Source organism: Procambarus clarkii, chromosome 53 (assembly GCF_040958095.1).
Source record: "Procambarus clarkii isolate CNS0578487 chromosome 53, FALCON_Pclarkii_2.0, whole genome shotgun sequence".
Taxonomy (NCBI): Eukaryota; Metazoa; Arthropoda; class Malacostraca; order Decapoda; family Cambaridae; genus Procambarus; species Procambarus clarkii.
This window is the reverse complement of record NC_091202.1, coordinates 24,872,768-24,898,214: the sequence shown is the minus strand read 5'-3', so window position 1 is coordinate 24,898,214 and position 25,447 is coordinate 24,872,768. Positions and strand designations below refer to the sequence as shown.

At 44.1% G+C, this 25,447-nt stretch overlaps 3 protein-coding genes across 3 annotated transcripts; 1 reads left to right on the top strand and 2 right to left on the bottom strand.

The window, feature by feature from the left end:
* Positions 1–6,522: 6,522 nt before the first annotated feature.
* On the bottom strand, positions 6,523–10,967 carry LOC138352461 (protein starmaker-like). Its single transcript, XM_069304957.1, has 3 exons — positions 10,902–10,967; positions 9,149–9,639; positions 6,523–6,607 (listed from the first exon to the last, which is right to left on the bottom strand). Exons 1-3 carry the CDS (start codon positions 10,965–10,967, stop codon positions 6,523–6,525), a joined length of 642 nt encoding a protein of 213 aa, XP_069161058.1.
* A 3,386-nt stretch (positions 10,968–14,353) lies between these two features.
* On the bottom strand, positions 14,354–14,920 carry LOC138352460 (hepatitis A virus cellular receptor 1-like). Its single transcript, XM_069304956.1, has one exon. The coding sequence runs from the start codon at positions 14,918–14,920 to the stop codon at positions 14,354–14,356; it is 567 nt and encodes a 188-aa protein (XP_069161057.1).
* Positions 14,921–19,074: 4,154 nt separating this feature from the next.
* Positions 19,075–20,613, top strand: LOC138352459 (PAX-interacting protein 1-like). Its single transcript, XM_069304955.1, has one exon. The coding sequence runs from the start codon at positions 19,075–19,077 to the stop codon at positions 20,611–20,613; it is 1,539 nt and encodes a 512-aa protein (XP_069161056.1).
* The last annotated feature ends 4,834 nt before the right edge of the window (positions 20,614–25,447 follow it).

The following is a 25,447-nucleotide window of genomic DNA, read 5'->3' as shown; positions in this document are numbered from 1 at the left end:
CCATACAATCACGGTCACTCAACACAGGATATTTGCCATACAATCACGGTCACTCAACACAGGATATTTGCCATACAATCACGGTCACTCAACACAGGATATTTGCCATACAATCACGGTCACTCAACACAGGATATTTGCCATACAATCACGGTCACTCAACACAGGATATTTGCCATACAATCACGGTTTAAGTTACGCCAAGGACACAAGTACAAGATGCTACATTCAAGATACGTCACCAGTAGCACAAAACGTTTTGACCAGGAGGCAAAACGTATCCAAGATCCCCCCCCCCCCCCCCCCACTCCACACACCCTCCTCACACCGGCTCGTCATCAAACCAGCTAACTACCCTTCACCAGCTGAGTTGGGACCTCAGCAGCAGTTCTCGTCACCAGTTGACACTCGCGCCCCTACACGTCGGTCAGAGATGATGATATTTACTTAGGTAGGGAATTAGCTTTCTTTTTTCAGAGCACAAAGTTCGCTAATTCTGTAAGTATCATATTCATTTAGTGGGAAACCCCTTGCTTATGTCCTATAGAGACTCGGCAAGGTATGCCTACATTCTTGGACTACCTTATTCACTTTTGGAGCAATTAAATGTTTCATTTGTTTTAGAAACTCAGTTTCATTTATTTAGTAGGATTTTCTTGCCCTTATTCTCTTACATTGAGTACCGGGTACAAGATTTCCTGCGATTTTGATTGACTAATCATTTACCATCCTATAATTAACTTTAATTGTTAAAGATTAAAATTCCACAGGATAGTTACCAGTTGCCACGTTATCCTGTTTCTGACATTTACCATATCACAACTATATTCGTGTACATTTATTTGCTATCTTTCACTATGTTTCGTCTCCAAGCTTTCCGTAACGATCCAGCAGGTGAAATAGGGACCGTATGTCGTGCCAAGAGGACTGAATTACAAACTCTTGCACACGAGTATCAACTACATGTTCCCCATGGAGCCAACAAAAATGAAATACATAACCTAATCATGGATTACCTCTTAGATGAAAGGAAGATTGACTCTGAAACTCACGAAACTTACTCTATTGCAGATAAACCTGATTTGGCAACTATGAAACTCAAACTGGAACTTGTCAAGCTCGAGAGAGAGCAGAGAAAAGAAGAAGCCGCAATAAGGAAAGAAGAGCAAGAAAGAGAGGCTGCCCTGGCAAAAGAAGCTCTACAAATAAGAGAACGAGAGGCCGCCTTGAGGAAGGAAGAACGAGAACAAGAGGCCGCCTTGAGGAAAGAAGAACAAGAACGTGAAACTGTAATACTCCGTGAGCGTGAGCGAGTACAGCTTGAAGCAAAACATCGTCACCTGGAGATGCAACGCGAGCATGACAAACAGCAAGCTGCTATGGTTATAGATTGTCGTCAACAAGAACTCGCGTTGGAAACTACGCACCTCACTCAACGCCAGCAAGCTACCGCCAGCCATCCTGTAAGTTTCAATATCTCCCATGCAAGTAAGTTAATGCCACCATTCGTTGAGACAGAGATCGACGTCTTTTTTACCCGCTTTGAGACCCTAGCTAATCAACTTTGCTGGCCTTTTGACCAATGGTCTACCCTTCTCAGAGTGCATCTTACAGGTAGAGCTGCAGTTACTCTCAGTACCTTAGCATCTGAGAATGACTACCAGACCCTGAAGCAAGCAGTGTTGGAGTCCTACCTTCTCTCCACCGAAAGCTACCGACGAAAATTCCGTGACCATCTTAAGGCAAGTACCACCACCTTTCTTGAATTTGCCAATACCAAGAAAAGATATTTTATGAAATGGCTGGAAGCAGCACATGTCTCTACATTTGCAGAACTCATCAACCTCATGCTAGTTGAGGAATTCCTGAGACGTGTTCCCCCTTCTGTCCGTTTATATCTAGCAGATAAAGAAAAAACTGACTACATCAAATGTGCGAAGTCGGCTGACACCTACAGCCTCATCCACCGGCTGACACCAGAACCACCTTCCAGTAAGAAGTCTTGGTACAGTTACGATAAAGTGAGTACAGATGAAGCGAGCTCACAATTGTATTGTAAGTATTGCAAACTCTATGGACATACCATAGATAGATGTGGGAAGGCTCAATACAAGAGCAATGAATCTACTAAACCCAAACAGACTCCTCCTAAGTCCGGTATGCCTGTAATGAATGTTGGTGTTCATGGTAATGATCTTTCTCTCTTCAGCAAACACCTGTATCCTGGAACTGTCTCTACCAACGGTACAGATTCGGAGGGAAGTTTCAAATTGAAGATCTTGAGGGACACAACGGCTCTTCAGTCCATTATCATAAAGTCGGCGGTGCCTAACGTAGCCTACACCGGGGAAACCGTCCTTATCACTGACCTCACTGCTACCACTCCATATCCACTCTCCAGAGTCCACCTGGATTGTCCCTTCGTGACCGGTGAAGTCCAAGTCGCCATCAGGGAAAAGCTTTTTCCCATGCCTGGAGTGCAACTTCTCCTGGGCAACGACTTGGCAGAAGATCTGCAACCGCCCAACCTGATCATCACGGACAAACCCCAGGTGTGTACTTCTGTAATGGATAATCCCATCTTTGAATATGCTCCAGCAGAGGTTCAAGAGAGTGATAAAGTTTCTCCTCCAGTTTTGGTGACCACCCGTGCACAAGCTGCACGACCGAGACCAGCTGACTCTACTGCTACCGCTGTCCCTCAAGACCCTCAGAATCTACCTCCAAATCTTACCAAGTTGGAGTTCCGTAAGTTACAGAGGGAAGATCAATCATTAACACCATTATTCTTCCAGGCTGAGACTCAACCTGACAGTATCCCTGGGTTCTTCCTAGAGAATCAGTTGCTCTATCGCAGATACAGACCCAGCAAGCTGAAGGAGGATGACGATTGGGCCAATGTCAAACAACTATTGATTCCCACCAGCCTACGGCCCGATATTCTACACCTGGCCCACGGAGGTCTTTCTCACTATGGCTTCAACAAAACCTACCACGGAATCAGACAAGACTATTACTGGCCAGGTATGGTAAAAGACGTCAAAAAGTACGTACAACAGTGTCATACATGTCAGATGGCAGGTAAACCTAACATCTCCCAGGCCTCCTATTCCCCAGGCCCCATTGACTCCTATTCAGGTGCCTGCTGAACCTTTCCACAGACTCATCATAGACTGTGTTGGTCCTTTACCCCGGACCAGTTCTGGCAACGCCTATATATTAACTATCATGTGTCTTACCACCAGATTCAACATAGCAGTTCCAGTAAAGAACATTACGGCTGCTACTGTGGTGAAACATCTATTGAAGATCTTCACCCAGTATGGATTTCCAAGAGAGGTTCAAAATGACTGTGGCACCAACTTCACCAGTGATCTCTTCAAGAAGACACTGGAAGAGTTCAACATCACACAGGTACTGTCCAGCCCCTATCATCCTGCTTCACAGGGTTCTCTTGAACGTAGTCATCAGACTATTAAAGCACTCCTAAAGAAATTCTGCAATGAAACCTTGAAGGACTGGGATAAACAACTTGACCTCATTATGTGCATTTTCAGAAGTCTCCCCAATGAGTCTCTAGGAGTATCTCCTTATGAGATGCTCTACGGACGTAAGTGCCGTACTCCTCTCAAAGCTTTCAAAGACTCTCTACGTAATGCCACCTTCAGTGACCCTCAGAATGTGCCCCAGATTCTTCAAAACTTATAACACATTCTAGAGAGAGTACGTAAATTTGCTAATGACAATCTATTGAAAGCTCAGGAGAGGATGAAGACTCATTTTGACCAACGCAGCAAATTAAGGAAATTTAAACCAGGAGACTTCGTGTTGGCATATTTTCCTATCCTAGGTTCCCCATTGCAAAACAAGTTTTCAGGACCTTACCGCATCAAGGAGTGCAGAAACAACCATAACTACGTTCTTGAGACTCCAGATAGGCGGTGGAGGACCCACTTGTGCCACGTCAACCTCCTGAAGCAGTATCAAGGTACTCCCCCTACTGTGTTGGTATCATTATCCACATTTAAAGGTCCATACCTCCACAGTGAGACCTTCCCTGCATCTCCTCCCGAAAGCACTAACACTGAGTCAGTGCCTTCCAACTCAGAAATCCTTAATGATCTTCATACCTATTTGCAGGACAGTAATAGTGCTCCTCTCATCAGAATCTTCAAGGAACATGAGAAGTTGTTCAGCGATGATCCACAGGAGTGTAATGTGGTTCAGCACGACATCCAACTACTCCCTGACACCCGGCCGATTCGTCAACCTTTCTACAGAATCAGCCCGAGCAAAAAGGAAGTCATACGTGCTGAGGTACAGTACCTCCTGGTTCATGGGCTGGCTACCCCTTGTGAGTCCCCTTGGGCCTCACCCTGCATCTTGGTGCCGAAACCGCACGGTAAAGTGAGGCTGTGTACTGATTACCGGAAATTGAATCTTGTGACTATCAAGGATGCTTATCCATTACCTAGAATAGATGACATCCTTGACGCCATTGGTAATGCTCGGTATCTATCAAAGTTAGACTTACCCAACGGATACTACCAAGTGTGTTTGACTGAGCGAGCTAAGGAAATATCTGCCTTTACCACTCAGTGTGGCCTTTACAGATACGAACGCCTTCCATTTGGACTATGTAATGCCCCCGGCCACCTTCCAGCGAGCTGTCAACCGTGTCATCCATGGCTTAGATAACACCTACGCCTACTTGGATGACATCGTTGTGGCAACCAACACCTGGAGCGAACATCTGCTCCAGCTGCAACGAATGTTTGCCAAGCTCCTGACAGCCGGCCTCACCATCAACTTGGGCAAGTCCACCTTGCTAAAGGTAAAGTGCGTTATCTTGGTCATGAGATAGGGAGTGGCAGCCTAGCTCCGTTAAACATACCTACCCAAGCCATCCAGCATTACCCACAGCCTACCACCAGGAAGCAGCTCCTGCGCTTCCTTGGTCTTGCCTCCTACTACCGTAGGTTTGTGAAGAATTTTAGTACGGTAGCGACACCATTGATCACTTTAACCAGCCCCAAGCCACGGTATCATTGGACCATTCAGCAGACCATTGCTTTTGAACAACTTAAATTCCTGCTCTGTTCTAATCCCATTCTCGCCTCGCCAGATATCACGAAGCCTTCATCCTCCATGTCGACGCCAGTGGTACCGGCATCGGGGGCGTCCTGATGCAACAACGAGGCGAGGAGGTTCTACCTGTTAGCTACTACAACTACAAGTTAAAACCACACCAGAAAAATTACAGCACGATCGAAAAGGAGCTACTCTCCATCGTCCTGAACTTGCAGCACTTTGAATCATACCTGCAAGGTGCTCGGTCTACCACCATCTACTCGGACCACAATCCCCTACGCTTCCTGCAGCAAGCCCAATTCAACAATCAACGACTTCTACGATGGGCTTTATATCTGCAGAATTTCAACCTGGAGATCTTCTACATCAAAGGTTCTGACATCATCATAGTAAACGCCTTCTCCAGAGTCTATGAGGTAGAGACAGCTCCACCTACCACTCTACCACCTGAAGACGTAACTTCACCCGTAAGCGCAGGCTTCGGGGGAGAGTTGTGACGATAATCTCTTTCAAGAGAGATTGAGCCTGCTCTTCTCTACATCAAGTTATGTATATTATACAACAATAAGATGCTACCTTCAAGATACGTCTACTAGTAGCACAAAACGTTTTGACCAGGAGGCAAACGTACCCAAGACTCACCCCCTACTCCACACTCCCTCCACGCCGGCTCGTCATCAACCAGCCAACTACCCTTCCCAGCCTGCCTGCTCCTGATTGGTGACTCGCCGACTGCGCACCTGCACTTCTGCACCTCAGCGCCCTCTACCTGAGTCGATGTCTGGGCTTGAACCAGCCATTGAAGTCAGAATATCCTTGTGCTCTCAAGCCGTGAACAACTAACTGGTATATGCTGTATCAGGTGGATGTCTCGCAGCTAGCGCCATATTCTCAGCACCTGATTATTTTTCACTGTGTATTTATATTATTGTAGAGTAACTTCATCCCTATTCTTCATTTATATTATATATTTTTGACTTGTTTCTTTGCACTGTACATAGCCAAGGGATTGTCTTTGTTTATAATTTGTTTTCTATATAAATTAAAGTTTCATTGTTCATACTATGTGTTTTGTGTGTCTTCCCTTACTTTACCACAGATAAACAGGCAAGCAATCTTATCTTTTTTTTTAAGTGTGACTAGGCATTGACACCAGCCATTAGGAGGACTGCCGAACATCTACACTCCTACAATTTCCCGTCACAATACACATATATACATACATACACACACAAACACACACACACAGACACACACACACACACCGCAGGATACACACACACCATTAAGCTGTCCAATTCATCATACCGAAGGTATAATTCACCATTTATTTATTCAAATATGAATTCTTCCGACGTATATCATTCAAGACCTTTCAATTACCCGCTTGTTTACTAGACCTTGTGGCCCTTCAACCTTCACCTCGGGTAATTACCCGTCCTTATTACTGGCTCGTCTGGCCTCGTTAACTCCCTCCAACACATTCTGGCCTTTTCTAAGACATTTCTTTGCATATCTTTTCAATATAATTACATTTACAATGTATAGTCGAGTTACAGAGATAATTCATGTTTTTTTTCTGTAATTGTGGCTTGGTGGTCTGCGTGGGGGGGGGGAAGTGGATACAGGGGAAGATTCGTGTAGTGGTTGTACTGTAATGGTTGTACTGTAATGAGAGAGGTTTGTTCCTTAGGGGTGAGTTGTACTGTACCTCGCCTGACGTCTGCTGGATGAGTGTCCCCTTTGGCCGGGGGGGACTGTAATTGGTGCAGGGGGTACGTCCTGCCTGCCTGTCTGCTGCCTGCCTGTCTGCCTGCTGGCTGCCTGTCTGCCTGTCTGTCTGCTGAGTGTCGGTCCCTTTTGGCCAACTATCACTCAGCAGATAGTCTAATCTGACTATCTGATAGTCAGCAGACTATCCTAAAAAAGGATAGTTCATGTCTATCCGTGTTGGGCGGAGTCTGCTGACTGACTGTCCCTTGTGACTGAGGTCTGCTGACTACACCACACGTGGGAAGGGGTAAGAAAATAATCAAGAGGAAAGCACCAAGCCAATACAACTATATACCACTTGGAAGGGGCTAGGATAAGGATTTGGGATGGGACCGGGGGAAGAAATAGTACCCAATCACATGGTAGACGGTCGGGGATTGAACTCCGACCTACATGAAGCGAGACCGTCGCTCTACCGTCCACCCCAAGTAGTTGAGCGACCTAACAAGGAACTAAACTAAAAAAAAATCCACACCTGACGTGGATTATTTATCTTTAATACTTTTCTTTTAAATATCTTTTTCTTTGAGCTTTTGAGAAGAGTAAAAATTGTGTAATTATCCAGAGAATAATTATCAATGTATATTAAACACTTCTTCAGAACTCGGCACTGTTAAAGGCTTTTTTTATTATTAAATTTCTCCTGGAATATTAAAAATTTCCCCGGGAGACAACAATATTTTGGCCCCAGGAAAATTATAAATCACATAATTCAAGACAAAAACTTGACGAATTTTATTTAATAAACGCGATTATTTAGTGAGAAGAAACTCTCGTTTAAAGAAACTCTGAGAGTACCAGAACTCTCCTGTTAAGGACTGTGAGTGCCAGAACTCTCCTGTCAAGGACTGTGAGTGCCAGAACTCTCCTGTCAAGGACTGAGTACCGGAACTCTCCTGTCAAGGACTGAGTACCAGAACTCTCCTGTCAAGGACTGAGTACCGGAACTCTCCTGTCAAGGACTGAGTACCAGAACTCTCCTGTCAAGGACTGAGTACCAGAACTCTCCTGTCAAGGACTGTGAGTGACATAACTCTCTTGTCAAGCTCTGTGAGTGCCAGAACTCTCCTGTTAAGGACTGTGAGTGCCAGAACTCTCCTGTCAAGGACTGTGAGTGCCAGAACTCTCTTGTCAAGCTCTGTGAGTGCCAGAACTCTCCTGTCAAACACTGTGAGTGCGAGAACTCTCCTGTCAAACACTGTGAGTGGCAGAACTCTCTTCTCAAAGCGATATTTAGAAGACATGAGGTTGTGTAGTGGTGCTGAGGGAGCGAGGGAGGACCCCGGCCTGGGAGACATTACCTGCCTGAAGCAATAATGTCGGATTACTGTCCAGGCGGCCGGTCGGGTCCGGGTCCGAGGCTCTCAGCGGCTCACAGGGAGTACCTGTCTCCAGGTACTGTGTACTGTGCTGGTGCTTCACCACACACACACCAACAGTGCTGGTGCTTCACCACAACCACACACCAACAGTGGTGGTGCTTCACCACAACCACACACACACCAACAGTGGTGGTGCTTCACCACAACCACACACCAACAGTGCTGGTGCTTCACCACAACCACACACACACCAACAGTGCTGGTGCTTCACCACAACCACACACACACCAACAGTGCTGGTGCTTCACCACAACCACACACACACCAACAGTGCTGGTGCTTCACCACAACCACACACCAACAGTGCTGGTGCTTCACCACAACCAACACCAACAGTGCTGGTGCTTCACCACAACCACACACACACCAACAGTGCTGGTGCTTCACCACAACCACACACCAACAGTGCTGGTGCTTCACCACAACCGCACACACACCAACAGTGCTGGTGCTTCACCACAACCACACACCAACAGTGCTGGTGCTTCACCACAACCACACACCAACAGTGCTGGTGCTTCACCACAACCACACACACACCAACAGTGCTGGTGCTTCACCACAACCACACACCAACAGTGCTGGTGCTTCACCACAACCAACACCAACAGTGCTGGTGCTTCACCACAACCACACACACACCAACAGTGCTGGTGCTTCACCACACACACACCAACAGTGCTGGTGCTTCACCACACACACACCAACAGTGCTGGTGCTTCACCACACACACACCAACAGTGCTGGTGCTTCACCACACACACACCAACAGTGCTGGTGCTTCACCACAACCACACACACACCAACAGTGCTGGTGCTTCACCACACACACACCAACAGTGCTGGTGCTTCACCACAACCACACACACACCAACAGTGCTGGTGCTTCACCACACACACACAAACTGCTATTACTGTTGTTGACTATGTTTTTGTCACTGTGTTTGTCGTGGGTGTCCTTGTCACTGTGTTTGTCGTGAGTGTCCTTGTCACTGTGTTTGTCGTGAGTGTCCTTGTCACTGTGTTTGTCGTGGGTGTCCTTGTCACTGTGTTTGTCGTGGGTGTCCTTGTCACTGTGTTTGTCGTGGGTGTCCTTGTCACTGTGTTTGTCGAGGGTGTCCTTGTCACTGTGTTTGTCGTGAGTGTCCTTGTCACTGTGTTTGTCGTGAGTGTCCTTATCACTGTGTTTGTCGTGGGTGTCCTTGTCACTGTGTTTGTCGTGGGTGTCCTTGTCACTGTGTTTGTCGTGAGTGTCCTTGTCACTGTGTTTGTCGTGAGTGTCCTTATCACTGTGTTTGTCGTGGGTGTCCTTGTCACTGTGTTTGTCGTGAGTGTCCTTGTCACTGTGTTTGTCGTGGGTGTCGTAGCTATTGTGTTTGTTGCAATATCCTCGCTGTGTATGTTTGGGGAGCCAGACATAAAATAATTATCAAGTTGAGTATGATAAGAAATTTCAATGTTCCCTGTGTGAGAGAGGGACGAAGGCGACATGACTGGTTATTTTAACCTAACTTCAGCCATAGACAGTTTACAAAGTGGTCAGAAGCCAGAGTGGTGAGCCAGATATTCCTGGCGCCACGCGGGACTTTGGCACCTTTTTGGTGATGTGAAGTTCTTGGAGAATTTTTAGTTGGATTTTTAATATGTTGGTTTTATGTTCCTTTTGGCTTGAGTCTACAAATAGTTTACAATTGTGCACATGAACATGAGGATATATGAAATGTATATATATATATATATATATATATATATATATATATATATATATATATATATATATATATATATATATATATATATAATGTGCGTGTGTGTAATCACCTTATTGTATTCGCAAGCACCTAGTTGTGCTTGCGAGGGTTGAGCTCTGGCTCTTTGGGCCCGCCTTTCAACTGTCAATCAATAAACTTTTTTTCCACACACACAAAGCTAGGAAGCAGCGCGTAGCAGCAGTCTAATTCCCAAAAACCTATTTACACCTAGATGAACAGATGTATCAGGGTGAAAGAAACTCTGGCCAATTTTTTTTTCCGCCTCCGCCGGGGATAGATCCAATGACCCTAGGACTACGAATCCTGAGCGCTGTCCACTCAGCCGTCAAGCCCGGCGGACGGTGTGCGTGTGGTTCATAGAATATGACCGCATGTTCCGTGTTGATTATTGTCATGTTCAGGGCTTCTCTCTCTCTCCCTGACTAGATGTGTTCATCAGCATGCTGGCCTACACCTGTTACGGTTGGGCCGTCACAACACCAGAGCCTTCACCGCTGAAGACATGTTGGTGGTCATAATATTACATACAAGTCCAACATTTCCTATTTCTGATTGGCTCAACTTCCTGGACAATCAGAAATTGGTAACCACAACTCAAGGCGCTCAGCCATTTAAACATGATAAATTTGTATTTATCCAGACCATCACTCCCTCAGCGATCACACAGTCATAAGCTGCATACACTCACATGTCCAACATGTTCTATCATAACACATAACAAAAGGCTCGTAGAGCATCTGGAGGGAAATAACTTTGTAACGCACCACCAACATGGGTTCAGAGATGGTAAATCGTGCCTCACAGGTTTAATAGAATTTTATGACCAGGCAACGAAAATTAGGCAGGAAAGAGAAGGGTGGGCCGAGGCGATAACTCAAGTTACCGGAGCATATAAAGGCTCCGACACACCGCTGGTCCCTGGCTCATCCTGCTCGGCTGCCTCTTTCATCTTGCAGGTTCATTAGCAACGTGAGTACCATTGTAAATGAACCATCGTCCTTGTTTAAAGAGAGAATACCGCTGGTACGAGGCTGCAGCCTTGTCAAACAGCAGGCAAACAGGAGTAGTTGAGTAATTACCATAATGCCTCCCAACATCACGACTTCATTACTTATGTTAAGAGTTGAGACGGAGAGACAGCGACTGACAGACACAGACAGACAGACGGATAGACAGACAGTGAGAGAAACAGACAGAGACAAAGACTGACAGCTGCAGAAGCTAGTTGAACTCATCAAGTTGTGCTGGCAGGAGTTGAGCTTCGGCTCATTGGTCCCGCCTCTCAACTGTCTATCTGTGTGTTTACCAACCAATCAGAGACCACGGGGACGTGAGGTCCACCTCCTCACTCCCTGTTAACTATGCTGGACTATGTAAAAGACACATCTAACACTTTATGTAGGGCATACGTGAATCTGTGTATCTATGTATTTACGTATGTAGGTTAGCTTAGCATTTTAAAAGCACCGAATCACCTTCTGTGGTTGAGTGTTCAATAAACCCTTGAACTATATGTTTAACACTTCTCTAACCCTGTCCATGGAGGACAGAAGAAAATGTATATATGCTGGTTAGCATTGTAAATGTCTGGCCACGTCTGTGGTAGAAAATAATAAAAATAATAATAAACTACGCTGGTTGTACTCTTGCTTAATAAGATAACTGTTATCACTCGAATCCAACGCCGGAAGTGATCTTAGAAGTGTGGCTGGAGGAGGCTTCTATAACTTCTTCACGACAATAACTCTATTGAATACCTGTACTTTCTTTCATTTCTTTCATTTCTTTCATTTCTTTCATTCATTTTCGTATAGTTGAGTTCCCGAGAGAGTCAGTCTGGAAGTCAGGTCTACACACCTGGATCAGTCAGGTCTACACACCTGGATCAGTCAGGTCTATACACCTGGATCAGTCAGGTCTATACACCTGGATCAGTCAGGTCTATACACCTGGATCAGTCAGGTCTATACACTTGGATCAGTCAGGTCTATACACCTGAATCAGTCAGGTCTATACACCTGTATCAGTCAGGTCTATACACCTGTATCAGTCAGGTCTATACACCTGTATCAGTCAGGTCTATACACCTGTATCAGTCAGGTCTATACACTTGGATCAGTCAGGTCTATACACCTGTATCAGTCAGGTCTATACACCTGTATCAGTCAGGTCTATACACCTGTATCAGTCAGGTCTATACACCTGGATCAGTCAGGTCTATACACCAGGATCAGTCAGGTCTACACACCTGCATCAGTCAGGTCTATACACCTGGATTAGTCAGGTCAACACACCTGCATCAGTCAGGTCTATACACCTGGTTTAGTCAGGTCTACACACCTGCATCAAGTGCTACAATATAGCACTTGGAATGAGACAAGACTTCAGGGCAGGGCGGAGGAAAGGAATGACAGTCAACCCACTATAATACCCAGAAGGACGGTTGCAACACATCAATCAGCAGTTGCATCATTTCTTGCCATGATTATGCCTCTAGTCACCAAGATATGGCATGCTGACTTGGCTTCAAGAATGATTAAACTGAATTAATGACCGTTACTGAATGTTATTTTCGACAATATTCACTAAACATTCACGGGGGTTTTAACCTAAGGAACACCCTAAGGAACATCTTAAGGAACACCCTAAGGAACATACAATGGAACACCGTTTAATGACCGTATGAACCCAATCTTCATATATACTGTCACAGCTTCTGTGACTAGTAAAAGGTTGGCCGTGGTGAGTGTGTGTGTGTGTGTGTGTGTGTGTGTGTGTGTGTGTGTGTGTGTGTGTGTGTGTGTGTGTGTGTGTGTGTGTGTGTGTGAGTGTGTGTGAGTGCGTGTGTGTGTACTCACCTAGTTGTGCTTGCGGAGGTTGAGCTCTGGCTCTTTGGTCCCGCCTCTCAACCGTCAGTGTGTCAGTGTGAGTGTGTGTGTGTAACTATGCACTTGCCCTCAGCCAGTAAGCACTTACGAGAGACACTGGAGCAGGATGGGTATCGCTCCAGGGTCTTGAGTGCCCCTAGACCCGCGCCTTAACCACTTAACCACGACATGCTAAAGCTTACATATACTCTTATTTCCTCCAGGAACCCCCCTAGGGGGGGGGGTCCTAGAAGCACCGACCTGGTACCCATCCACAGTGCTACACACAACCCGCTGGTCTTCAGGTGTGGGCAAGGGAGCAGGTGTGGGCCCACACACCTGCACCAGGGTATACCGGGGTACATATAAACTTTGGACTGGCTTCCCGCTCGGTACCCGCAGACTCCTAGTCAATCCAGACGGATCTGAGGTCCTATAATCCTTAACACATGGTGATCCATGGGTTAGGGAGCCGTCTTGGAGTACCCAGGATACTGGTTCGATCCCCTTATGAGCTGATACGAGTGCCTGTATCGAAGGGGCGGTAATGACCACTTAGACATTACTGTAACAATGGGCCGCGCTGAAGGGTAGTGAGCAGTCCACTAACAAATCACTTCATGCGAGTCTTCCATGAGGTGAAGTATGGCTTAGTCAGGACGCTCCCAGACCCAACACTAAATATATGAGAAAAAGTTTCCTTTAAGATTTATAATACGATGTGATAGATGGGCATGTGGAGAGAGAGAGAGAGAGAGAGAGAGAGAGAGAGAGAGAGAGAGAGAGAGAGAGAGAGAGAGAGAGAGAGAGAGAGAGAGAGAGAGAGAGAGAGAGATGGGAGAGAGAGAGAGAGACAGAGACAGAGAGAGAGAGAGAGACAGAGAGAGCATGTGTGTGCAGGGAAGGAGAAGATAGACAGGGTGAGCTAAGATCATGGAAATAGTGTAAAGAAGATCACAGTGATCAGAACAGCTATAGCAATGAGGGAAGACAGGGAGGGATATATGGGAGAGACCCGGGAACCGCCGGTCACCCCAACCAGTACCTAACATAAAACAACAATTCTCCTGAATTATAAAGTGTTTTTACGAATCCTTAGAATAATAGAACTTAAACTAACACACCAAGAATTTATGATGAACAATAACACAGAATTCTTCAATAATACAATGTTAATTTACCAACAGATTAGAGTGACTAATATCTATAATATTCTATAATGTTTAGACAAAATTTTGACGTTAAATAGCGTAAATAGTGTTGACTTAGGCTCATCACAGGATGGCAGGTCTTCAGAGACTCGTTAATATGTCTCGATATTTTCACATGTCGTTTGTAATATGTTATATTTAGATATACTGAATGTATAGGGATATACATTCATGGATATACTGAATGTATCATGATACAGAGTGTCGTAGAGTGTGTTTCAAGAACAAGAGTGGAAGTGGGTTTCGAAGCTTGAGAGTCAGTCCGTCCCACACATGACAATTTCTGACGAATAGTGTAAGTGTGTGTAAGAGCGAGAGTGGCAGGTGTGTGTAGGAAGAGTGAGAGTATCAGGTGTAGGAAGAGTGAGAGTATCAGGTGTAGGAAGAGTGAGAGTATCAGGTGTAGGAAGAGTGAGAGTATCAGGTGTAGGAAGAGTGAGAGTGTCAGGTGTAGGAAGAGTGAGAGTGGCAGGTGTATGAAGAGTGAGAGTATCAGGTGGAGGAAGAGTGAGAGTGGCAGGTGTATGAAGAGTGAGAGTATCAGGTGGAGGAAGAGTGAGAGTATCAGGTGGAGGAAGAGTGAGAGTGGCAGGTGTATGAAGAGTGAGAGTGTCAGGTGTAGGAAGAGTGAGAGTGACAGGTGTAGGAGGAGTGAGAGTGTCAGGTGTAGGAAGAGTGAGAGTGTCAGGTGTAGGAAGAGTGAGAGTGTCAGGTGTAGGAAGAGTGAGAGTGTCAGGTGTAGGAGGAGTGAGAGTGACAGGTGTAGGAGGAGTGAGAGTGACAGGTGTAGGAAGAGTGAGAGTGACAGGTGTGGTCACAACCATAGAGGTGTTCACAGATGTGTTGTTCTGTGGTGCTGTCAGCGTCTAGCGAGAACATTTGGATGCTGAGATAATTGCAAAGTGTGAAATTTATGATTTGATATTGTTAGGGGGAGTAAGCGAGGTGTTGCGGTGAGTGATGCAACGTGTCTCACCTACTCAGAATGATAGTATTCAAATTATTTCCTAATAAGCTATCGTAATTATTCTTGCGTTAGAGGTGACGATGGAAGTCTACCAATTGCAATACAGAACTTCAGAGTTAATAATACTAATACACTAACTTTAGAGCTGAACATGAATCAGTATGCAGACGATGAGTCACAATAACGAGGCTGAAGACTGTAAGAAAGGGGTATTAATAGGTATAAGAATGGGAACGTAAGAACAAGAGGAGAAAGAGAAAAAGGAGGGGGAGGCTTATGTTAGACCACGTTTGTTAGAAAGGTTAGGACATTAAAGTATATACTGTGAAAGGGAAGAGTCCACAGCAACAAAGCCAGGACTCTAGTTCATGTTGGGTACATTGTGTATTAGAGTCGAGTCAACAAGACGGCGTCTGTGTAGAGTAGAGGCAGGAAAGATTATTTTAGAGGAAGACCAATCAATGAGATGATTAGAATCCCTCACATGGCAGAAGAGAGCATTGTTAGTGTCTGCAGACTTAACACTTCTCTTGTGTTCTTTAAGTCTATCATTCAGTGTACGGCCAGTTTCGCCAAAGTATTGGAGAGGACAAGATGAACAGGAAATAGAGTAGACACCAGCAGTATTAGAAGCAGGAGGAGCAGTGTGAACTAGAATGCTACCAAGTGTGTTAGTTTGTCGAAAGGCGAGTTTAATGTCAAGAGGACGAAAGGTATTGGTAAAAGTTTTGAGTTCAGATATGAAGGGAAGGCATAGTACAGTGCTACTAGTGTTGGAAGCAGGTTTAGGATGAAAGAAATATCGTTTAGCTTGAGAGTAGACACAGTTGATAAACTGTAAAGGGTAACCAAGGCGAGAGAATGATTTGTAGATAAAGGCAATTTCAGAATACAGAAACTGAGGGTCGCTGATGCGTAGAGCGCGGAGGAAGAGAGAGACGAGGACACTTGTCTTAACAGAAGGAGGATGGTAGGAAAAGAAGTGAATGTACATGCCACTATGCATGGGTTTACGGTAGACAGAGAAAGAGAACCCGGACACAGAGCTGTGAACATGAACATCAAGAAAAGGAAGGAGGGAATTAGATTCCCACTCAACTTTGAAATTGATAGAAGGAGCCAGATTGTTAAGAGAGGAGAGGAAAGGCTGGAAAAGACTAAAATCATGAGGCTATAAAGCAAAGATGTCATCAACATATCGTCATCTTCTGGTGTGTAGTTTAGTCTTGATGAATCTGTGTTTTTGGTTTGGTAAAGAGTCGAAGCGCACACAGTATATACATGTGTGTCAGCGAGGCGGTCAGTTGAGACCTCCAGCTCAGGTGGTGGAAGATAATCTGTCGAGAATTGGGTGTGAAAACAGCCTCGTTCCCACCGAACCCTTAATTGATGAATGTTAAGCCACCCTAAGAGGCTGTACGGGCATGAGTAACCCGTAACCATGGTTATCTTGAGGTTATCTTGAGATGATTTCGGGGCTTTTAGTGTTCCCGCGGCCCGGTCCTCGACCAGGCCTCCACCCCCAGGAAGTAGCCCGTGACAGCTGACTAACTCCCAGGTACCTATTTACTGCTAGGTAACAGGGGCATTCAGGGTGAAAGAAACTTTGCCCATTTGTTTCTGCCTCGTGCGGGAATCGAACCCGCGCCACAGAATTACGAGTCCTGCGCGCTATCCACCAGGCTACGAGGCCCCCCAATGGTAATGAGTACCCCTGGTATACCAAGCTGTGATGGTATACCGAGGAGGATCCCTTGTTCTGTTCTCAGTGTTCTTCATCATTAAGTCTGCCGTCTTCTTGTTCTCTTAGCCAACTGCAAATGAAGTCATTCACAATGCATTCATCCATCCTGCATTGTGACCTCATGGTGGATGTATAATACAACCTGGTGGATGGATGAGCACGTCTGCTAGTGTGATGATGAGTTGCACCATTCATCAAAGAACTTCCTAGCCGGATGCACAACCGGCTAAATGTTGCAGATGTTGTCTACATTCAGTGTTCTGAATGTTAATTTGAACTGTCATTTATATTTGTAACTCTAATCTTGTATTTCAACTACTTTTCATATGCATATGTAGCTGCCAGAGCTGTAATAACGTAATTTTGGACTTGTCACAAGGATCTGTATGCTGGACGGTTAAATAACGGTTTTTAGTTTTCAAATTTGAATTTTAGAATCTTTATTTGGTTTGCAAATGGAACAGTAAATAGGTGTATACGTTAGAGAGGAATTGGCAATTACGCGAGCTAGTTAAGCTCGGTTTCCAACGAGCCAATGGTACGGGTTTTGGGCGTGTTTGTGGTAGAACATCCAGGATATCTAAACATCCAGGATATCTAAACATTCAGGATATCTAAACATCCAGGATATCTAAACATCCAGGATATCTAAACATCCAGGATATCTAAACATCCAGAACATCTAAACATCCAGGATATCTAAACATCCAGAATATCTAAACATCCAGGATATCTAAACATCCAGGATATCTAAACATCCAGGATATCTAAACATCCAGAATATCTAAACATCCAGGATATCTAAACATCCAGGATATCTAAACATCCAGGATATCTAAACATCCAGGATATCTAAACATCCAGGATATCTAAACATCCAGGACATCTAAACATCCAGGATATCTAAACATCCAGGATATCTAAACATCCAGAACATCTAAACATCCAGGATATCTAAACATCCAGGATATCTAAACATCCAGGATATCTAAACATCCAGGATATCTAAACATCCAGGATATCTAAACATCCAGGATATCTAAACATCCAGGATATCTAAACATCCAGAACATCTAAACATCCAGGATATCTAAACATCCAGGATATCTAAACATCCAGGATATCTAAACATCCAGGATATCTAAACATCCAGGATATCTAAACATCCAGGATATCTAAACATCCAGGATATCTAAACATTCAGGACACATAAACATCCAGGATATCTAAACATCCAGGATATCTAAACATCCAGGATATCTAAACATCCAGGATATCTAAACATCCAGGATATCTAAACATCCAGGATATCTAAACATCCAGAACATCTGAACATCCAGGATATCTAAACATCCAGGATATCTAAACATCCAGGACATCTAAACATCCAGGATATCTAAACATCCAGGATATCTAAACATCCAGGATATCTAAACATCCAGGATATCTAAACATCCAGGATATCTAAACATCCAGGATACCTAAACATCCAGGATATCTAAACATCCAGAATATCTAAACATTCAGGTTATGTAAACATTCTCGATATCTCAAAGCTATTAAAAAAAAGCCTTCCAATCTGAACGAATGAAGATATAGGCAACATAATAATCAATGATTGTTGATAGGACAATGAATTAGTCATGTTGAGGACCTCTGAGTGCACCTGATCTCCAGTATAGTGCATTCAGGAACATGTGTTAATACATGAGAGGTACTGAGACTTATCTAAAAGATTAAGGGGGATAAGAGAGAAAATGAGAAGTCGCAAATGAGAAGAAGTTGCAAATGAGAACTTGCAAAATAGAAGTGATATATTTTACAAAGTTGGAAATAAGATTAATGGCGCTAGACTTATTGAAAGGGGGGAGAAGTAGAGTGTAGGAGAGGTTTGGTGAATAATGTATGTTGAATGTTGATGTCCTAGGTGAGGTGAGTCCCCAGGTGAAGTCCCCCAGGTGGAGTGAGTTCCCAGGTGGAGAGAGTCACCAGGTGAAGTGAGTCCCTAAGTGTAATGTTTTTGATCTGAGTGAAGATGCATGCAATGGTTATCATTACTGATTCTGCAGTCTGTACTCTCCAGGTGTCACAAAATGATGTACTAAACTGCTCTCGCCTAATCAACCCGACGACCCACCAATAGTTAACGGGACAGCCCGTCAATTCTGCCAGCAGATGTGATATATTGTTCATAGTATTTTGACCGCGGGAAATTTATACGTCAAAATGCAATGGACTGTTGGAGAGGATAGGTTGATGGAGCTGTCATGTCTCATGATGATATGATACAGTGTTCTGTATTGCAACACATGATGCAGTGTTCTGTGTTGCAACACATGATGCAGTGTTCTGTATTGCAACACATGATACAGTGTTCTGTATTGCAACACATGATGCAGTGTTCTGTGTTGCAACACATGATGCAGTGTTCTGTATTGCAACACATGATACAGTGTTCTGTATTGCAACACATGATGCAGTGTTCTGTGTTGCAACACATGATGCAGTGTTCTGTATTGCAACACATGATGCAGTGTTCTGTATTGCAACACATGATGCAGTGTTCTGTATTGCAACACATGATGCAGTGTTCTGTATTGCAACACATGATGCAGTGTTCTGTATTGCAACACATGATGCAGTGTTCTGTATTGCAACACATGATACAGTGTTCTGTATTGCAACACATGATGCAGTGTTCTGTATTGCAACACATGATGCAGTGTTCTGTATTGCAACACATGATGCAGTGTTCTGTATTGCAACACATGATGCAGTGTTCTGTGTTGCAACACATGATGCAGTGTTCTGTATTGCAACACATGATGCAGTGTTCTGTATTGCAACACATGATACAGTGTTCTGTATTGCAACACATGATGCAGTGTTCTGTATTGCAACACATGATGCAGTGTTCTGCATTGCAACACATGATGCAGTGTTCTGTATTGCAACACATGATGCAGTGTTCTGTGTTGCAACACATGATGCAGTGTTCTGTGTTGCAACACATGATGCAGTGTTCTGTGTTGCAACACATGATGCAGTGTTCTGTATTGCAACACATGATGCAGTGTTCTGTATTGCAACACATGATGCAGTGTTCTGTATTGCAACACATGATGCAGTGTTCTGTATTGCAACACATGATGCGGTGCTCTGTATTGCAACACATGATGCAGTGTTCTGTATTGCAACACATGATGCGGTGTTCTGTATTGCAACACATGATGCAGTTTTCTGTATTGCAACACATGATACACAGCTCTGTATTGCAACACATGATGCACAGTTCTGTATTGCAACACATGATGCAGTGTTCTGTATTGCAACACATGATGCAGTGTTCTGTATTGCAACACATGATGCACAGTTCTGTATTGCAACACATGATACAGTGTTCTGTATTGCAACACATGATACATAGCTTTGTATTGCAACACATGATGCACAGTTCTATATTGCAACACATGATACACAGTTCTATATTGCAACACATGATGCACAGTTCTGTATTGCAACACATGATGCACAGTTCTGTATTGCAACACATGATGCACAGTTCTATATTGCAACACATGGTGCACAGTTCTGTATTGCAACACATGATGCACAGTTCTGTATTACAACACATGATGCACAGTTCTGTATTACAACACATGATGCACAGTTCTGTATTACAACACATGATGCACAGTTCTGTATTGCAACACATGATGCAGTGTTCTGTGTTGCAACACATGATGCAGTGTTCTGTATTGCAACACATGATACATAGCTCTGTATTGCAACACAAATTGTTTTGATAAGCTGTTATTCCATGTTACATAATGCCTGTGTTTCACGTCTTGATTTGCAACTTGTCAGCTTATGCACAGGCTTTGGCGAGGTTGCTGTGTTGCATATGTCCTCTGTCTCTTTATTTGGTTTTCTCAACACCCGTTTGGGTTCATAACTAGTTGATGTATGTGTTTCGTCCCGGCATTGCGACTATTGCTCATCTTCAGCAATGTTTTAGCAAATATTATTTTCTTCATCATTGCAAGATTTACTGGTACGTTTATTGCAAACTTTATTTACTTGAGTTGCTCATCCTGCAGAAGGGTTTCAACTTTGATGCATATTTGAGCTCTGCCATATCTCTACTCCTCTGTGCTGCTCTATATCTTTATTCCTCTGTGTAATCTTGATAATTAGATTTCCTTGATGTTTAGATATCCAGGATGATTAGATATATTGGATGTCAGATATCCTGGTAGTTTAAATATCCTGGATAGGAGATATTCCAGATTTAAGATATACTGGATGTTTATGCATCTTGAATGACAGATATCATGGTTGTTTAGATATCCTAGATAAGATATCCTTGATGTGAGATATCCTGGATGAGATATCCTGGATGTGAGATATCCTGGATGTGAGATATCCTGGATGAGATATCCTGGATGTGAGATATCCTGGATGTTTAGCTATCCTAGATGTTTATGTTCTATATCTTAACTCTGCAATACGTCTTGATATCTCTATGGAACAGAGCTAAGAAAGCCGTCAGAAACTCTCAAGAAGATTGCAACCCAACCTGAAGACTCAACACAAGAAGTTGATATCTCCATAGCTTGCCCTAACTCTGATTTCGGGGCTTTAGTGTCCCCGCCGCCCGGTCCTCGACTAGGCCTACACCCCAGGAAGCAGCCCGTGACAGCTGACTAACTCCCAGGTACCTATATACTGGTAGGTAACAGGGGGTATCAGGGTGAAAGAAACACTGCCCATTGTTTCTCGCCGGCGCCCGGGATCGAACCCGGGATCACGGGATCACGCATCCAGTGTCCTGTCCGCTCAGCCACCGGCTCCCTGGAGAGCAAAGAGTTTAGTCAAATAGACTTAACTGTTTATTACAGTCTTACAGTCTATTATTATTACTTACTGTCTATTTTAATAAGTTAAATAGACTGTAAGGGACAGTCTCCAAAATTAATAAAGTTAATTACAATATATTCATGGACATCAAGTATTATGTAATTAACTCACAATTAAATAAAGTATGTTGCGTTTCTGTATTTTCATTTCATAACGTCTTGCATTTTCGCTCTATGTTATATCATTATTTTTTAAATTAAACATCCCACCATTCATGTGTCAAAGAAAACGTGAAGTACTCAATATTTTGTGAACAAACACCATTGAAATGACCATACAAGAAAAAGTTTATATACTGTTTAGTATTGTAAATGTATGGCCAAATCCGTGGCAGAAAAAATGTTGCAAATTCACCTTTGCAGGGATGGTCGTGCAACACTAATACTGACGTATCGTGCAAACCTTGGGTGTAATGGGTTCGAATCCTGGTAGGGTCGTTTAGAATTCTAAATGTGTGTGAGAGAATCATGAAGAAATTAACACATGATGAACAATGTGATAATGTCAGACCATGAAGGAAGGATTAAGACAGGAATTTCCTTAAGTAGTTTTGTATTTAATAATACATCTTGAGAAGGCTGGGTTTACAATTGATTGATTGATGAAGATTAAGCCACCCAAAAGGTGGCACGGGCATGAATAGCCGTAAGTGCCACCTTACCCTACTGGTAAGTGCTTTTGAGCCATCACCAGTATCAATAGATGATACTGGAGATCTGTGGAGGAGCGACTGCACCCTGCGTGACGGGAGATGTCTTCCGTGGGTTTACAATTCAATGGTGTGAATATATAGGCAGGAATGAGGTGAGGTGAGAAACTATGTCTTAGTTCAGAAACTTACGAGAATAATAAGATATTAATAAGGTATTATTGAGATATATATGTACCAATGATTTTACTCAAATTGTTTTTTAACTAATCAATCAAAAATTTATCTAAATTATACTAACCACAACTAATGTTCAAATTACATGATTCTGTAATCTGTACTAAAGCAGATTCAAGAAATTTTAATATTGAAAATGCTTTTACAATTCGTAGATGAGAAGGCTTATTCAGTAACGAATTATCTGCTTGTGAGAAGAGATTATATGTTCCTTGATGGAGCCCTGTTCTTTGTGCATTGTTAATCGCCTGGAGAGAGACGTTGTTGTCTTGCCTATATACTGAGATCTTTGGGGCTTAAGGTCCCCAAGTGGGCATGTGAAGGCATAGACGACGTTGGTCTCCTTCAGGGCGTTCTGTTTGGTGTGTGGGGAGTTTCTCATGAGTAGGTTGGCCATTTTTTTGTTTTTGTAGTAAATTGTCAATTGTATCTTCTGATTTTTGTCTGTAGGGATAATGTTCCTATCAACAATATCTTTCAGGACCCTTTCCTCTGTTTTATGAGCTGTGGAAAAGAAGTTCCTGTAAAACAGTCTAATAGGGGGTACAGGTGTTGTGTTAGTTGTCTCTTCAGAGGTTGTATGGCGATTCACCTTTCTTTTTATGACGTCTTCAACATAACCGTTAGAGAAGCCATTGCTGACTAGGACCTGATCTGCTCCTTCAAGGAACATATAATCTCTTCCGACAACCAGACCATCACCAGATAAATCTTAACAAACAACACAGAAATCATCGAGAGATACAGCGATAGCAGGCGGCTTGACATCTGCGAGGCACTACACATCAAGAAAAAAACACCAGCAATCAACAGCCAATTAATGCACAACTATATTCTACTCACTTCAAGACTCCGCACCAACATAGAAGCATCAAGAGAAAGTATGGACCAATAGGCCTTCTGCAGTTACTTCCATTTTTATGTTTATACCCATTGATTATAACCTTGAGCCGGTCGGCCGAGCGGACAGCACGCTGGACTTGTGATCCTGTGGTCCCGGGGTCGATCCCGGGCGCCGGCGAGAAACAATGGGCAGAGTGTCTTTCACCCTATGCCCCTGTTACCTAGCAGTAAAATAGGTACCTGGGTGTTAGTCAGCTGTCACTGGCTGCTTCCTGGGGATGGAGGCCTGGCCGAGGACCGGGCCGCGGGGACACTAAAGCCCAGAAATCATCTCAAGATAACCTCAAGATACTATACAGTCAATTTAAATTCAGAAATATGTGATTTTCACCGTATCTTAGCCATGTTGATAATGGACTTAAAGTGTAAAGAAAGTCTACCTGTATTACCTCTTTCACACTTAATCTTACCATCATAATATGGCAAAATGAGGCATAGTGAATGAAATTTTTATCATGGTTATCTTGAGATGATTTCGGGGCTTTTTTAGTGTCCCCGCGGCCCGGTCCTCGACCAGGCCTCCACCCCCAGGAAGCAGCCCGTGACAGCTGACTAACTCCCAGGTACCTATTTACTGCTAGGTAACAGGGGCATTCAGGGTGAAAGAAACTTTGCCCATTTGTTTCTGCCTCGTGCGGGAATCGAACCCGCGCCACAGAATTACGAGTCCTGCACGCTATCCACCAGGCTACGAGGCCCCTGGTAATTAGAAAAAACTAGAAAAAAAATGGTAATTAGAGTTCGTAAGCAACATTAATCAACTTTCATGTTACATAAATACACTAATCAAAACTTCAACCGTATTAATAGCAGGGCAGAACAAGAGCGAGAGGCCATTCTCCCTAACAGCCTAACACCTGTAACGAGGCCAACACCTGTGGTAGTGTACAGGTGTTCCCTACACTCTACACCCTCGTCAAGAGCACAGCTAACAACAAGGCAATTATTGTCTTTGTTTACATTGAAGCATCGGTGTAAAACAATGCGTATGACAATGGCAGACATTGTTGATATGAGTTGTGTTGATGGCTTGTAGTTGTCACCCACAACGATGTTGCGTCGCGTCACGCAGTTATCATCAACGGCTCTGACGCAACTTGCGTCACGCAGTTAGCATCAACGGCTCTCACGCAACTTGCGTCACGCAGTTATCATCAACGGCTCTCACGCAACTTGCGTCACGCAGTTATCATCAACGGCTCTCACGCAACTTGCGTCACGCAGTTATCATCAACGGCTCTCACGCAACTTGCGTCACGCAGTTATCATCAACAGCTCTCACGCAACTTGCGTCACGCAGTTATCATCAACGGCTCTCACGCAACTTGCGTCACGCAGTTATCATCAACGGCTCTCACGCAACTTGCGTCACGCAGTTATCATCAACGGCTCTCACGCAACTTGCGTCACGCAGTTATCATCAACGGCTCTCACGCAACTTGCGTCACGCAGTTATCATCAACGGCTCTCACGCAACTTGCGTCACGCAGTTATCATCAACGGCTCTCACGCAACTTGCGTCACGCAGTTATCATCAACGGCTCTCACGCAACTTGCGTCACGCAGTTATCATCAACGGCTCTCACGCAACTTGCGTCACGCAGTTATCATCAACGGCTCTCACGCAACTTGCGTCACGCAGTTATCATCAACGGCTCTCACGCAACTTGCGTCACGCAGTTATCATCAACGGCTCTCACGCAACTTGCGTCACGCAGTTATCATCAACGGCTCTCACGCAACTTGCGTCACGCAGTTATCATCAACGGCTCTCACGCAACTTGCGTCACGCAGTTATCATCAACGGCTCTCACGCAACTTGCATCACGCAGTTATCATCAACGGCTCTCACGCAACTTGCGTCACGCAGTTATCATCAACAGCTCTCACGCAACTTGCGTCACGCAGTTATCATCAACGGCTCTCACGCA

Bases quoted from the DNA above. Each gene is read 5' to 3' on its own strand.
- LOC138352461 (XM_069304957.1), bottom strand. From the start codon at position 10,967: ATGAAAGAGGCAGCCGAGCAGGATGAGCCAGGGACCAGCGGTGTGTCG. The intron at 9,640-10,901 runs GTAACTTGAGTT...AAACATACACAG, and splicing joins CGGAGCCTTTATATGCTCCG to CGAGGATATTGCAACAAACA. The intron at 6,608-9,148 runs GTGTGTGTGTGG...TATATTGAAAAG, and splicing joins AACAACAGTAATAGCAGTTT to ATATGCAAAGAAATGTCTTA.
- LOC138352460 (XM_069304956.1), bottom strand. From the start codon at position 14,920: ATGGTTGTGACCACACCTGTCACTCTCACTCTTCCTACACCTGTCACT.
- LOC138352459 (XM_069304955.1), top strand. From the start codon at position 19,075: ATGTCTCATGATGATATGATACAGTGTTCTGTATTGCAACACATGATG.